This window comes from Orbicella franksi, chromosome 7, assembly GCF_964199315.1.
Source record: "Orbicella franksi chromosome 7, jaOrbFran1.1, whole genome shotgun sequence".
Lineage (NCBI taxonomy): Eukaryota > Metazoa > Cnidaria > Anthozoa > Scleractinia > Merulinidae > Orbicella > Orbicella franksi.
Genome location: NC_138151.1, coordinates 27,606,152 through 27,622,160, shown reverse-complemented (window position 1 = coordinate 27,622,160; position 16,009 = coordinate 27,606,152). Strand labels below are relative to the sequence as shown.

General features: G+C 41.7%; 2 protein-coding genes across 2 annotated transcripts in view; one reads left to right on the top strand and one right to left on the bottom strand.

The window, feature by feature from the left end:
• The window catches only part of LOC145493867 (FERM, ARHGEF and pleckstrin domain-containing protein 2-like), a 40,131-nt gene extending 30,846 nt beyond the window's left edge, over positions 1-9,285 (top strand). Inside the window, exons 24-35 of the mRNA XM_081473343.1 lie at positions 131-189; positions 449-520; positions 1,032-1,100; positions 1,643-1,732; positions 1,939-2,052; positions 2,641-2,676; positions 3,446-3,554; positions 4,181-4,425; positions 4,707-4,814; positions 5,260-5,319; positions 6,105-6,196; positions 6,850-9,285. Coding sequence (XP_081329469.1) covers positions 131-189; positions 449-520; positions 1,032-1,100; positions 1,643-1,732; positions 1,939-2,052; positions 2,641-2,676; positions 3,446-3,554; positions 4,181-4,425; positions 4,707-4,814; positions 5,260-5,319; positions 6,105-6,196; positions 6,850-6,931 — 1,136 coding nt within the window. The 3' untranslated portion in view covers positions 6,932-9,285. The remainder of the gene's footprint in view (positions 1-130; positions 190-448; positions 521-1,031; positions 1,101-1,642; positions 1,733-1,938; positions 2,053-2,640; positions 2,677-3,445; positions 3,555-4,180; positions 4,426-4,706; positions 4,815-5,259; positions 5,320-6,104; positions 6,197-6,849) is intronic.
• A 113-nt stretch (positions 9,286-9,398) lies between these two features.
• Positions 9,399-15,482, bottom strand: LOC145493878 (excitatory amino acid transporter 1-like). Its single transcript, XM_081473357.1, has 7 exons — positions 14,939-15,482; positions 13,027-13,069; positions 12,376-12,707; positions 11,917-12,150; positions 11,222-11,416; positions 10,798-10,932; positions 9,399-10,117 (listed from the first exon to the last, which is right to left on the bottom strand). Exons 1-7 carry the CDS (start codon positions 15,424-15,426, stop codon positions 9,928-9,930), a joined length of 1,617 nt encoding a protein of 538 aa, XP_081329483.1. The 5' UTR covers positions 15,427-15,482; the 3' UTR covers positions 9,399-9,927.
• Between the last annotated feature and the right edge of the window lie 527 nt (positions 15,483-16,009).

Here is a 16,009-nt window from a genome sequence, read left to right as displayed (position 1 = left end):
CACCTTGAACTGCATGATGTACAGTACCACATGAAAGTAATCCTTACGAGATTTGTTTTTCATGGTCACAAACTAGAGTTCTATCAGCAGACTCAAGCTTCACACTATTTGCTTCTCTTCGTTATTTCAGGTGCTTTGGATGAAGTGAACGAGGCGGTCAAAGGTGTAGAAGAAAGCATAAGGAAGCTAGTAAGATAAATTATATCTTACTCTTCACTGACCGTTATTAGTGACTTACAATGAAGAGCTTTGTAATTAAACAATCTTGTGCCTTTGTAATACTCCTTTCCTTCCACTCTCGTTGCGTCATCATAATATTTTCCCAACGCATCCTATTTCTCAAAGTACCCTTTTCAACCTAGTTTTATTTCTGCTTTGGTCATTTTGACCGTTTTCGGATTACTAAAATTCAACACACTGATTGTCAAATTCTGTTGTTGCTCTTCAGGAGAACTTTCAAAAGATTATTGAGCTTGAAAGAGATCTACTTGGGATTGAGAACCTTGTTCAAGCTGGAAGGGTAGGTTCATCGTAACAGTTTTAAAACGTCTCTAGAAAAATGGACATAAATCTTGATTTCAAGTCGTGGAAGCAATGAGAAGAATCAAGCAGTTATGAACTTGGTTTGGGGTGGTGCGGTGGAGGGGCGGGGGAGGGGGGAAGGGAAGAGGTGTACGGTGAAGTTTTGTGGAATCTAGGACTTGGAAGTCAATCAGCAACAAGCGATACACATTTGTATGGAGTCAATGTGTAAGATCATTTTGGCCTCTGTGGCAGATGTTTTTCAACAGTGACAAGTGTCTGAATCTTTCTGGGTGTTGTTAACTATACTAAATCGTTCACAGAACACAGAGTGCACGTGGCTATGCCATTTGTAATGCCATTTGTAATGCCATTTGTAATGCCATTTGAAGTCAGTGGGTAAAGCAAATTTTACCCCTCTTGCGGGCGTAACTGATTTCCTGGTTTAGATTTGATCGGAAACGTTTATAAGTTGATGTTTATTTGATTTCCTGATTTTTGTCTTACAGGAATTTATCCGGGAGGGATGTCTTCAGAAGCTAGATAGAAAAGGACCGCAACCGAGGATGTTTTTCCTGGTAAGACATGGACACTTATTTTTGTGTAGACTGTGAGCATTTCGTGTCGTCGAGTGAGAAGTACGAAAAGAAAGGGGCGGGGGAGAAAAAACTGCGAAAACTGAAGGCGTCGCATTTTGATTTCTAGCAGTTTTGAATTGTTACGATTTGCCACAGGCCTGGAAAAAGGGAGCGATTTTATTTCGGAAAGTCAGGGAGATGGAGTTGTGATCAGGGAAATTTAAAAACCGCTTTGACCAACCCAGGGAAAAGTTAGGCAATTATATTTCAAGGCTGTCACAGGGCTTGACGAGTGTTGTCGATAACGACCGACTTCTATGTACAGAGAAAACTGTCTTATGGAATAAACATGTTTTAGTTTTGGTTGGTTGTTTGATTGTTTATTTGTTAGAGCTTGTGGATGGGATGTAATGTCTTTTTTTAAAGCAAATACTAGAACAGAATACCGATATTTGTTTTGCTGCTGTCGTTGTTGTTGTTTTTTTGCTTTTGGTGTGTTCTTTTCTAAACAGTAATTTCTGGTTTTTCTTCCTTTTTTCCAGTTTTCAGATATTCTTATTTACACTTGTAAAGGCGTGACTCTAACGAATCAGTTCAGAGTGCGAGGTCAGATACCTCTGGATTCTGTCAGGGTATGTGTTTATCTTGTTTCAGATTAAATATACAATAATTTAGGCTGTAAAAGCTTCATCTTTTCCCTTGACGCTCCTCTTAATGTCAATCTTTTGCGTATTATATGAGGTATTAATTTTTCATCTTCGTGGCACTATTATTTTAAGTTACTGTAGCTTGATATTACTGCTACAGAAATGATTAGACGAACCACTCTTTCTTCCAGCTTGAAAACAATGGTCCAGAGATGCACGGGCTCTATTCATTCGCTGTTATCGCAGAAGGCAAAGAATTCCTCTTAGCTGCAAACTCGGAGGAGGAAAAATACAAATGGGTGGAGGTAAGAATCAAAAAGAAGAATTGCAGTGCGATCGTAATACAGGATCAAAGGGAACCAAAGAGATCTTCACAGCAACAGCATCTCCACTATCATTTATTACCCTTACGATTACTTACTACAATTGTCTGTGTTTTTCAGCTGAAGTTTGAAAAAAGTACTCCAATCTCTTTGAAAACGCGTTGCTGTTCCCCCTCCCCACCCAATACAATATTGAAACTCAGGAGAAATTGCAGGTACTAGTTTTCAACATTGTATGAGGGGTAGGGGGAGAGGTTAGAAAGCTGAAGTTGTATTCGCGTCTGGCATGCGCTTACCGGGGACCTTTAAGATTGCACTACGGGTACGAGGATGAGATCGAGTACGATTTTTGAATTTCAAACCAGTGACATTTCCAGAGCCCGCGCTCGTCATGTTGGTTTTAGGTAGAGAGGGTAGCTCATGGGATGAGATGGGTAGGTGACGGGATAATGTGGAGCCTGCAAACTAGAATTGAAAAGTCGTATTCGATCTCGTACTCCTACTCAAAGCAAACGTACCCTACTATCATATCTTGTAATGATAACTGTGCTGTTTTTTCGTTTTTAATAGGATCTCAAAAGAGCTGTAAAACAGGCTAAAGATCGGGTAAGTAATAAAAGCAAATGGACCATTAGCCTGGTCCAGGATCTCGGTAGTTGGGGACGAGCGAGAGAAACAACCAGGGCGGAAGGGAAGGAAGAGAACTCTCTATCGCCTTTCCTCGCCTTAGTCCTCCCTCGTTTTTTCTCTCGCTCGCCCTTTTTTTTTTCGCTCTTCTCCAACTACCGAGAGCTTGGAACAGGCTAACGGACCATTGACAATCATATCTCGAGTATTTAGTCGGTAAAAAAGTATCTGAAACACTTAACTAACCAAAACGTCAAACTGCTTCACAAAATGGCTTCCTCAAGTCTCGTTAGAATGCGGATGTACGGCTCTGACCACTGAGCCGGTGTGGAAATATTTCATCAAGTTTAAACAAAGGAAATCGTGACCTTGACAGTGTTTGAATATCTGATCTTAATTACGATAGATTTTAACGATTAATTTTTATTTCTCCGTTTTCTTGTGGGTTTAAGTTTTGATTGAGAAGATATGCACTCAAGACAGTGTTTGACCACATTTCCAAACACCTTGAAGCTAGTCAAAATACTCCTCTACGCGTCATATTTTTAACTCTCTTCTCGGTGTTTGGAAATGTGGTCATGATATATTGTTTCGAAGGTAGAGTAGTAACAGCCTTAAATTTTGACCAGGAGTGTGGTTTTGTCGTGACATGATTATTAAATGCTAGGTCATGTTTAATGCTTTGGAGAGCTGAGTTTCATTCAGGTAAAGTGGTGATCATTTTTAACATCTCAGTTTCGTTTTTTAGGTTTTCTGTGGCGCTTGCTCGCAGAAGAGATCCAACCTGGCATATCGCACACCCAACACGAGATCAACAAGATACCTTTGTGAAGAGTGCTACAACGTCCTCGAGCAAGGTACCTCAGCAATGGTTTTGAGAAAAAGCTCAGAAAACTAGGCTAGCTGTGTTAATAGACCATCTTCGTATTCTCAGTATTGAACTGGAACTAGCTTGCAATGGAGGCTCATGTGGGGGGGAGGGGGCAGGGGGATATCATAAAAAGGGTTAGGTGCTATTTGCTTATGAAAGGACTGCCCGCGTTAGCCTCAGTTGCAAGCTAGTTCCAGTCCAATACCGATAATACGAATATGGTCTGTTCATGCGATGTTTTCATAACTCCTGAACCTGACGGGAGACGGGAGTAGCTTACAGGAAAGGGGCAGAGCCATTTCGATAGCTGATAAACAAAGCGAACAGCTGTGTGGCATCTATGTTAATAAATACCTTTCAAACTGCTGGTCAATTTTGATTCCCGACTCCAGCCCGGTGCGTCGTGAATGGGTACCGTTCAGTTGGTGGAGCAATCTGATAACATGCTGGATGATAACTTGAGATAGACTAAACTTTCATTCAGCGGGCAGGAACAATACTCTTAGTCGCTTCAAGCTTTTGAAACTACGATTAAGGGATCGATAGCCTGACGATTCCGTAGTAGGCTTGGAAATAGCAAGCTAACGAAACATCTTTCAATTTGCGTTTCAGAGAATTTACTTAATGGAGACTCGCCCTACCCCCAGATGGGGCCAATAGGCAAGGTGCTGCCCTTACCCACCCCGGTGGAGATAGCAGAGAGAACGGATGGTAACGGGTCGGATGATGATATTGGTACAAGTCCTGTCTCGAGCCTGGACAAGAGACACGCCCACACGCATACTATGTCCACGCGGAGAGTTTGTTGGCATAGAAACACAAGTATCAGTATGACAGAGCACTCGCTTTCTGTTAGAGTAAGTATTCTTTGCTTTTTACTGTTCCGAGATAACGTCCGCAGGGGGACGAACATGAGGCCGAGCATGGACCGGCAGCATGAAATTGAGGCCTTCTTTTGGTGCCTCGATGTCATGCAACTCGCTCCAGTGTATCTCATGCAGACTACATTTTTGAATTAGCAGTTTATCTGTATGCAGTGCTGTACCACGAAATGGAAATGCTTCGTTATAGCAGTTTCTAGGCGATTGAAATAACGTTCTGTATGCGGGAGCTAACCTAAATTTGTCTTGCATTCCAGAATCAAATGAGCGGAGAATTGTTAAGGAAATTCAAGACAGGGAATCGATGGCAGAAGTTGTGGGTTGTGTTTACGAACTTTTGTCTCTTCTTCTACAAGACACACGAGGTATGAACTTGGATGGCGTCTCATAGTTGTAGTTTGGTAGTGAGTTTATAAAATCTTTGTACGCAAAACCTACAGTAAGTCTGTGACACTTTTCGGGCGAAAATTTACTTCACGAAGTGAAACCTTTAGCATCTAATCTTAAAGCAAACTTTACATGTGTTTTTACGACTGTTGCCAAAGTTTCCCTCTCTCCGAAAATAAGCCCTCAAATTTTGAACGCAAAAGTTCCGCCCTGCCTGTTATGACCCTCTCAGTGTAAAAAATCTCTAGTCCTCGAGGGAGGGCCCTACATTAAAGTTATGTTTCTGTCTCGTCTTTCCTACCATCTTGAAGAAAGTGTTACAATTTACTTTAGATTTTTCAGCCAAAAGATCTGCTCCAAATCTAAATTCGATCTTTTTATTGAGTAGCGAGTCTTATGTTCTTTTGTTTTGGTTTGTTTCAGGACGAGTTTCCACTGGCCAGCTTACCGCTGATTGGTTATTCAGTGGCCAGGCCAGTCGAGGTAATAATCGTGACTTCGTTTCCATTTGAACTACTGTAAACGTTTGAATTTTCCATTTGTGATAAACATCTATTTTCTCCTTGCAATATGTAGACATTTTTAAGCAGCCTAGTGAAGAGAATACAGAAAATCATCAACTAGAGGCAAAGTTTTCGTGTGTCACCTGATTCTAAAAATTCACAGTAGAGCATTTTCTCTCACATGGCCAGCAGCCACGAAAATGTTTTGGACCAAAAGAAAGGGTTTACATAAGAAAAGAGTTCAATTCTCATAGGATTGGTTTGGTGTACCAACATGGCCGCCGTTTTATTGCTTTGAAACACTAACATGGCTGCCGTGACGTCATGTGAAAACGCTCTATTGATGAGAATTAATGTCACGTGCAAGAGACACATGTAGTGCACGTGCAGTGCAGTCACCCCGAGAAAGCTAGAGCTTGCTAGCTCCTTATAAAGCTTTGGTCAAAAAGCACGTCAACCAATGGTTTTCCACCTCGGACCCCCTTCCACACGGCAATTGTGTACACCAGTTAATAGACTGTGCGAATTCTCTATTTTCTATGCTGGTATTTTTATCTTGTCTAAACAAGGTTGTTTTTGTGTGGTTGTTGTTGTGTTTGGGATAACCTGTGTGGAGACGTAACAGAGGTCTGTACTCACAGGAACCTTGGGGTTTTGTTGTGTGGATTCACAAGATGCAGGAAAAAAAAACGATATTGTAACAACAAAATTACTTATTGTGATTACAAAATTACTTTCTTGTTCTGTCTCTTCTTGACTTAAAAGGCTGATGGCATCGACAAGGATCTGGTGTTCAAACTCCAATACAAGACGCATGTATACTTCTTCAGAGCAGAGAATGAGTACACCTTCTTCAGGTAAATGGAAGGATTTAACTTTAAAAACCAATTAGCAAACGCATTACACGCAGAGTACAAAGACAGTAGATTTTGCAGGCAAAATGGAGCCAATGTGCTTACCGTAAAGGCCTTTCTCAGTGCACGACTTAACTTCATCTGCCACCTGAAAAGTCGAAAACTGGTGCTTGCCGTTGTACATGTGACTACAATGTAGCCCCATTAAAAATTCCACTTCCCCCAGGCTATCGAACCAGACTACCCTTCCAAGCTGATGTATTACCCACTGTGACACTCGCTACTCACTCATTCCTCTTCGTGCCGTTGAACACACAGGGTCATAGATTTCCATAACATCTAGCTTTTTTCACGGGGTAGGGTTGTCGGCCTTACGCCCAACCCCCAACCCGGAGGACCAGGGGGTGTAATATCGCCTGGCCCCTCACCCCAGACCTCTCCAACATGGTTGAACCTGCCGAGTGCGTAAAAACCCCCATTGTCATAGCTCCAATGGTTCTAAAGGCGCCTAGGCTATGGCACCAACAGCAAGATATTAACACCATCGTGGCAAATGAACCCGCTGTGAACCTCTTAAAGTTACCACCTTTATAAAACATGACGCGGTCTCTTCAATAACTTTAACGAAGTATTTGTTTTCTTTTCTCTGTGATTAGGTGGATGGAGGTGATCGCAAGTGCAACCCAAAGCTCTTCAAGAGTTCGTATTTTTAGTCGCCAGATCAGTGCTGTTCCCTAGATGAATTTATAATTTAAGCAGGGCAGTCGGCTTGTCAGCCGGCCTGCCTGCTTGCCTGCTAGCTAAGAGGTATTATAATAATCTTTTTATCATGTATACACTTGCCGTATCCTAAAGTAAAGCAATCGTGCAGGCTTGAAAGAGATGCTCCCGATAAATGAGAATTTAGTTACGTGTGTGTCGTAATTTCGTTTTCAAGACGGTGGATAGTCCATCTCAGACGAATTGTGAAGGACGAACATCCAGGAAATGTTGTGGAAGTGTAGGGAGTTTAGTAACCCAAATGCCTTTTTGAGCGCAAACGCTATAGCATTATATTTTGTACGTATTCTCTGATTCTCTCAGTCTTTGCACCAAACAAGCTTTTATCTAGTAATACACTTCTTCGCATTCGATGCGCACGTTTTAGCCTAAACAGTAGACAGAGATATGGTATTTATTGCACGGTGTAAACAACAGTAATTTCCGCCTCAAGCGCGGTGCGTAGCGATCGAATTGAGTGGTTATTCACCCAGAATCGCCTGCAGTACAGTTAAAATAGCCAGGGTGCCAGGGGCATTTTCGAGTTACTCTAGCCTCTGTTTCACAACGATAGTTACGGCAACATATTCATTTGTATGCTCGGCAAGCTCTTTATTCAAGGGTTTTGCTTGGAGTGTTAATTGAAACAGATTCAAAGGGCTCAGAAATAGCCAATGGTTTTTGTGCTTCATTGCGGCGTTTCTTTGAGTCGTCACGCTGCGTTACATGAATGCATTGCGTGACTTTCCAAGCAAAGTCTGTGGACACTGCTTGTGTTACTCCTAGGCGAAAAAAGAACGTGTTTGCCTTTGAGCAAACGTCGACGAAACTGATTGTTCTACCAGCTCTGTTGCGCGTGTTTGAGACTTGAAACCAGGAGAGAACTTATAAAAAAGCTTGCACTGTTGTAGTCTAAATCAATCTCTTAAAAGTTGCACTGAAAAGCGACTTGAAACTGTTGGTACGGAGATTTCAGTTTATTATTCAAGTTTAATTTAAAGTATTTACAGTTTGGTTTTCATTTTCATGCTAGAAAACCAATCAATTGTTGAAATATAGTTATCGTATTGGTTTTCAGAGTTTTACCAAATTTAAAATGTTTAATATCATACGTAGCAGAAATCGCATAGAAAGTCCAGAGGTCTTGTACAGTGCCTAGGAGAGCATGCACGCGGGTCTTTTTAGAATTTTTAAGAAAGAAAGTATAAGAGCAATGCCCTCTATTTTAAACCTGGAGAGAGACCTTAATAACGCGGTGAAACTCACCATATTGAAAACACGCTAAGTGGAGAGTTGCATGGTAATTACGGCATGGATATACGTGAAATTTAATTTCGGCATTTTTATATCTGAGGAAGTGGGGAGGGAGGGTGGCAACATTGCATTTGTAATTTTCTATACGTCTGCGAAATGACATGCCGTCATATGCGCTTACCATGTTCAAATTGCATCAATAACATCGTAGGTTTGCAATTCACAACGCAGAAATTTATATCATGAAAGTTCGCACGGACTGTTTCCCCCACTTTCAATATGGCGAATTTTCCCCGCGAAAATCTCTCTTCCCAATTTTTTAAAACACATTGGTAGTGGACGAGGTTTAGAAATTGCTAAGGCTTAGTGGACAAGTCACAAATAGTGCAATCCCGATATAGCGAAATCGGAGGTAGCCAACACGCGGTTGTACCAAATACTCAGATGAAAAGATTGAATGGCACTGCTTTACCTGAAGTCGAAGGAAAGTTAAATATGAAAACTAAGTCAAATGAAAGAAGAAAAATTGCCAAAGATGTCAGAAAGCTTTAAAGAACGATCGGGGTTGCATTGTTTTAAGGTCTGAATTAATCGTGGACTTTGTAGTATTGACTTGGAGGAAATTGCTCTTGCTTAGCGTATTTTATTCCCAGCTAGCAGAGTATACATTGAATTTGCTGTATTTGGCAATGGCACGGTTAGTAACACAGCGGATTCTCATCATATCACGTTACAGCGTGACAACTTTCTGAGAATCGATGACGCCTTACCTGCCGTTCGTCGTCTTCGGTTCCAGTCTCACTCAGTGAAGAGAGGACTCTCTAGGCTTGGTCTCAGTCCTCCAGTGTCCGACTCCGAATACCGTAGGGGGGCTTGTAGGCGAAGTAAGCCGTATAATGTAACCCGTATATGTGTGTAAGTTGTAAGGCGACCATGTAAGCAGGGAAGTTTGTATCGGAGATTTGAATTTTTGTACAGAATATCCTTAGCAAAGGCTCAATAAATGTTAAATTTATATTGTTCAAAGTTATAATACACCTAAAGTTCATTGTACGTTCAAATAAAAATTTGGAACGAAAGTGACGAATTAAATGACGTGTGAAATTGTGAGGGGACCTCATGAAAATACAGCGAAGTGGTCTCGATCTTGAACGTGTGGCCGTGAGCAGGCTAACGTGGCCCCGAGTTAACTTGACGCGGAGTCCTAACGCTGGAGACGAGCTTCGTCGAAGGTGCGAAACGAACGCGCAAGATCTTGAAGGGAGCGCGAGCGCGGAGCGTGATGTTTTTGTGTCAATATGCCTTGCGTACGGGTCAAATGGTTTCTAAGCTAACTTGGGAGTTTTCATTCCCGTTCTCATACTAAAACCTTACGGTGGATCAACTTTGTCTAAACGAATGGAGGCTTGGTTGGCCATAGATATCTTTCTGAGGGAGCGAGAGAAATGTGAAAGGGTGGGGGTCTTGCTTCATTTCAAGTTCTTTCCACTCTTAGAAAGAAAGCGGCTCAACGGTCACAACACGCAAAATGACATTGTTACAAGCTTTTAGTTTATTTCTAGGTTATCTACAACGCCATATCAATTCATAGATCCTTTCCATTCATTGACAAGCAGCTTGGTTACATCAAAAATCAAGAATATCAGCCAGGTTGCAAACTCTGGTAAGCCTATTGTAGTGTTATGGTATACCCCTCTACTGGATCCCATGTTGTTAGCGGCTTAAATGTTAGACACGATCTGATCTGGGTCCTCTTCAGGTTTCTTGATCAGCTCAGTACCTTCTCCTTCCTTATCGCCTTCTTCCATTTTTGATTGGTCAGCTTCCTTCAGCTCGTCACGTGACAGATGCGCCACTATGCCGGCGCCCACAGCATCTCCAAGAACATTAAGAACGGTTCGAAAACGATCCCTGAATGATGCAACAAGAGAAGATAAAATATGACAGGAAGACGTCGTGGCGCAAACTACTACCACACTACCATAGTTTATCTTCATATACAGCTGGACCCCGCTACAGTAATTCGAACACGGTTATTTCGAATTCCCCGTTATTTCGGACTCAAAACATTGGATTTGTCCTTCAGTCATTTACTATCGGTTATTTCAAACCCCCCGCCATTTCGATCTATCTATCATTTCCCCTAGCGGGATTCAACTGTATTTAGTCTATTTGCATGCACGGACAAAACATCCTCTCAGCATATGGCAGGTTTGTGTTGGTGTTAAAGTGCCTGTGAAGTATAAAAAAAAAATACTCGCTGCTTATTTGAAAGGCTTTAAAATAAAGAAACATGGCGTTTTTCTTTTTGGAATATCTTTCGTTTTAGAGATATTTACGTTTTTGTATTACGCAAATGAAGAAAGTCATGACGTAAATAGTTCCTCTATAACGGCAAAACACAATAAAGAATATCTCCAGAATTAATGGGGCGATGCTCTTCAAACTTGATGCCAGAAATTCACATCAAGCCTAGTAGCAGCAACATCAATTCAATTAAACAAGTAATGCATTTGAAAACAATGAATTCTCGAGTTCAGTGCGCTCTTTACATATGCAGAATAATGGCGATAAAATTGAAATGGTCTTACATGAACCAGTCAATGGCCCAGAGAAGAGCTACGTCATCCAGGGGAAGATTGACAGCTTGCAGCACGATTAACATGGTAACCAGGCCTGCAGATGGGATTGCGGCTGCGCCTACAGCAGCGGCAACAGCAGTTAACCTGTGAGAAAAAATGACGCACTTAGGAAATGAACGCAAAAATCGATGAAAACCTACATTTGCTGGGTGAATTTTTTTTACAGGTGGAGCACAGAGAACCCTAACATCAAGAAGTTTGAATTTTAAATACGTGATCGCTGATCATGTTGGTGCACTATCTGGAGCGGTAAACTTGAGACTGAGACGGACGAGAGACTTTGGACATCTCGGGGCATGGATCACCCACCGAGAATAATAGAACTTCGAACGCTTTCAGACCATTTCTCAGTGACACAAAATGATCTACTCACACAATAGTGATGATCTCTCCAGGGCCTAGGCTGACTCCATGCAGCTGCGCGATCCAGAGGGCGCAAACGCCTTCGTACAGAGCCGTTCCATCCATGTTGACGGTAGCACCCAGCGGAAGAACAAAACGGCTGATACGCTTGTCGACATGGTTGTACTGCTCCACGCATTTTATGGTGGTTGGCAAAGTGGCCGCGCTGAGGAGTTGAAAAATAAAAGAGTTGTCTCGTAGATAACATCGTTTCGTCATAAGAACTTCATATACAATGCAGTGAAAAATTCGTCCCCAAGCGCTCATTGATTTTAAGTTCAGAAAACAGTAATTTGAGAATGCAAAAACATTTTGGTACATTTCTCAAAAGAGTTAAAGGTTGGGCTCATATACTGGACATCAAAACTGTGTTAAGCCATTCTCGTCCCCAGAGGCCGCGCTCCTTTTGGTCAGCACCAAGAATCACGACCTCTGGCCGGTTCCACGGACTTCTCGTCACCCTGCGCATGCTCAGAGTCAAGTCTGACAAATCTAATTGGTTCCGGTCTCATTTTATTGTGTTTGCAAAGCCAATCATGCGGAATCTCACTGGACCTGTCCAGAGGTCGCTATTCTTGGTGCTGACCAAAAGAAGCGCGGCCTCTAGGGGCGAGAATGGTAGTAAGCCACCTTATTAAATGTGACATATGCGCATGCGTGACCTACCTGGAGTCCGTACCGTACGCTGTTGCCATGGCGTCAGAGAGATTTTTAATGTAGGTAATCGGGTTCTTCCTGGTACATACAAAGTAAATCAGCGGTATCACGATAATGCCATGCACGAAAAACCCAGTAATGGCAGTTCCCATGAGATAACCCAACATCTGGAAAGCTTGTCCGATGTCACTCATGCCTGCTACCTTGGCAGCGATCAAACTGCAGATTCCAATTGGAGAGATCCTGAAGAAAGACAGTCAAGGAGGTCATGAGAAATATTGAACCTGTAAGGGTAGCGGCTGGGACGGGCGGAAAGGGGTGGGTGTAAGGAGAGCATTCCCGTACAGACTTGACAATTTTGACTTATTCATAATTAGTAACAATTTTGTGCAATGTTGCTGGGCGAGTCACATATGAACCAACTTGATAACTACTGGATAAAAGTCATACAAAAGTCTACAGTCTTACCACATGACCAAGGAAATCAATTCCATTATGATCTCATTTAGCGACTCGAAAAAGGCTTTCACAGGCAACCCACGCTCTCCAACACGTCCCAACACGATACCGAACACAATGGAAAACACAACCAACCCGAGGACGTTCATATTTCGGGCGGCTATCTCGAGTCCCGCGGGAACGAGGTCTGATCCTGGGGCGAGCTCTTCTTCCATAGTTGTAAAATTGTGAGTGCCATTAGTGAAAATTTTCATCGTGGTGTTTGGCGAGAGTTCCTTTATGTCTATCGTCTTGTTGTATCGATGCACATCTGGTGGGACTGATTTGTAATGCGTTCTTTTCTAAGAAAATAATAATAAGAAAGTATTTTGACCAAACTTGCCCGTGAAACTAGAATTGACAATTAGCTTCCCTTTCAGGCAGAACCAGTGCCTGTAAGCTTTCTTATGCGCCTGGTTCCCTGTGTCGTCCTCAGAGTCCTCGATTCTTGTAATCAAATAAATCGAAAAGAGCACAAAATGTAGCTCTGGAGACAATAATTAACTGCATATGGATTTGTCCTTGTTAAGCGAGCCAAAGTGCTTGTGCGAAACAAAGGACTCGTGTTTGGTTGTACGAGCTCGCGTATTTCCTCTCAACTAAACCTTCATTGTAACTAACCTGGATGAAAGTTGCCTCCACAATGTTTTTAGGAAAACAGCTCCTGTAAGAGTGTAGACATAAAACAACATATGAACCGTTGCAGTTTTAAACCGCGGCCTGCTTTGCATTGTCTTCTAGCGTGAGTCAGTTAGACGCTGTTTTGCACTTCTGGACAAGCTTTCAAAATGTTGCGCCATGTTTGTGTGGGATATTTATCTATTTTGACTTCGCTTGTTCATTGCGCTTGTTACCTTTGCTGGCCCCACCCTCCTAAGATGAGTCAATTATCCAAGCTTTTTGATAATAATGACGGTGCCTCTACTTAGATTCCATGTTGCCCTGCGTCTGTTCAGTAACGCCGAGTTCACAAGTTAGCGACTAGTGCAAAGATGTGGGAATCTGTACCCCTTAGAATTAAGTGTCTGCCCAACAAAACCTTTAAGATAGAGTACAAATGCCACCTTCTGAAAAATCAAACTTGACTTTACTGCTATTATGTTTTATTTTGCTGTTTGATTTTGTTGCTTTACAAGTGTGAATGTAGTGTATGTATGTTGTAATGCAGTGCATGTAGGTCTAGCTTAGCTGAATTTATTTTTTATGCTGCCATTTACTCGAACGTGGCGGTGCCCAGCCAGAAAACTCTTGTTACTTCGGTCACTGCTCACATGAATTTTATTTCTTTACGTCTTAATATTCCTTAATATGTTACTATTTTCATTATTTACAATACAATATTTGTGTAAGTGCCCTTTACAGTGTAAATAAAGGATTGAATTGAATCGCGACATAACGACATAAACATGCAGGGTGAACATACGGACATAATGACATAATAGCTACATGCATGACAGCATGAACATAACGACATAAGGGAAAAAGTGGTCTTTTCCTCATGCTTTTATGTCGATGTTCACATTGCGACATAAGTTATGATGTCATTTTGTCATTTCCAGTTATGTCATTATGTTGTGTCATTAGGGAGCTTCAGCAAACCACGCCGACGACGGCAACGAGAACGTCACCAAACAAAAGGTGTAATGAGCAAAACAATCGCGGTGCACGTGCGTTATAAATCTTTGTAAAATAAATATGGACCAATTCTCAGTGTAGGACAAAAACCAATCGTCGGAAACGTGAATTTAGCAAGCAATCGTGACTACAATCATGGTGCTATTATAAGGATTTATATGAGTATAAACAAGGTGCTGTTGCTCCTAAACGAACATGGGGACCCCTCATTTTTATTTCAAAGTTTAAGTTCCTATAATATAAACAATCAAAAGGCAAAGTTTCACAAAAATCTCAGTGCAGGTTCTATTTCAGTGGAATGACCTTAAATCAGTACTTAAGCACCCCAATATTGAATTAGGCTTTTGTGAGAGTAAAAGAAAAACAAAAACAAAGGAAAGTCAGCGAACAACAGCAAATAACAGGTTTTTAGAAAACGTTGCTTGTGAAACTAGTGTTTGAAAGTCCTAACAGTGCCTCCATGATTTTGTTCAAGTCTATCAGAAAACCATCGATAGTTGGTTATAGTTAGGTGCTGTCGACATATTGCATAAATTTCCGCAGAAAAATGGCCTCCCCAGGAAGCTCGTTTTATAAACAAAGGGGCCTTTCATACAATAATAAGTAACGGTTCTGGGTAAAAGTGGGGCGCTTTCTTCTTGAATTTTTCAAGTTGTAAAGCGACAACATCTCATCGAGATAAGACTAACACTCTAAAGGAACAAAAGTGAAAATTCCAGTATTGCTTCACATTAGTATATATTACGTTTAAATCTTCTTCCAGTCGAATCCTTCAAGAACAGTGAGAGCAGTCATGCTAAGAGAGGCAGTTATTATGACTAAATGAGCAGATTTATGCAAAAAAAATTAAAAAGTCAAAAAGCTTTGGAAATTGAAATCAATTTTGACCCATACTCACCTCAACAAGTCGAGAAAAGAGTCCAAGTTTCGATAAGGTCTCGCCAGCGATTTAACATCTCCCTCTTGGTCAGGTCTGCTGCGCGCTCCCGGACGAATGGCGACGACCAAGATGATTCCGATCAAAACAGCAATTAACATAGTACCGAAGTAGTAAATAACGGTTCGACGGCCGATTCTGCCCGTCGCTTTGGAATCAAGCGTGGCAAGCGCTGTAATCAAGCTTGCGACGATGAGCGGCAGAATCAAAAGCTTGAGCATGTTCATGAAGAGTTCGCCTGGGAACCCGATCAACATGATGGCAGTTGCTTTCTTCTCTGGGTCTTTGATAGCGTTTATCGAGTCGTTTACTGATGCGCCGATGATGAAACCAATAATAACACCCAAAATGATGAGAATGAGGAGTAAATCTTTGCGGAGACGGCGTAACACGGCGCCGCAACATGACAGGCAGCGACTGCGGCAGCGTCCGCCCGTACCTCGAGCCATGGCTTATAGCGTGTGTGCTTACTTATTGACTGCACCTTGGCCACACTCAAGATTTTGCATTGAATTAGAACAGCGCCCTTTGTTTTAAGCAAGGGTTGCTGAACTGGAACAACAGAGTACATAATCTCTTAATGCTTGTTCGACTGTTAACAAATCTTACTGAAAGGGACCTAAAATAAAACCGATATTGGTAACTGGTATAAATATACGGACTACTATCACGAACGCCGTTCTCCTATTGGCTGCGCTACTGACTATCTATTCTGTTGTCAACAATGAAAATGGCGGCCGCTTCTTTGCGTTTTCGAAGTGTCTGTCTAAAGAATTTAGATAAAGTTGGGAAAAAGTTTAGATGTAAATAGATAATTAAATTCCTGAGAAGACTAAAAGAAGGACATTAGCGGTTTATTGACTTTAAAAACTTGAAATTATTGAAAAAAACGGGTGCGCGCGCGTAAACAGCTGCAAACTATTAACTATGCTGCAAATTTACCAAGGACAGTTCAATGCGTGCGATTTTGTTAAAGCGTAAAGTTCAATAATGCGTAGAAAAATAATCAGAAATCGTTATTTGCGTTTATTT

What these genes read in the sequence shown, in the direction of transcription:
- LOC145493878 (XM_081473357.1), bottom strand. Translation starts at nt 15,426, where the DNA reads ATGGCTCGAGGTACGGGCGGACGCTGCCGCAGTCGCTGCCTGTCATGT. An exon ending in TCTTTTCTCGACTTGTTGAG is followed by an intron (nt 13,070 to 14,938) that starts GTGAGTATGGGT and finishes ACACTCTTACAG; the next exon opens with GAGCTGTTTTCCTAAAAACA. An exon ending in TGGGCCATTGACTGGTTCAT is followed by an intron (nt 10,118 to 10,797) that starts GTAAGACCATTT and finishes TGCATCATTCAG; the next exon opens with GGATCGTTTTCGAACCGTTC.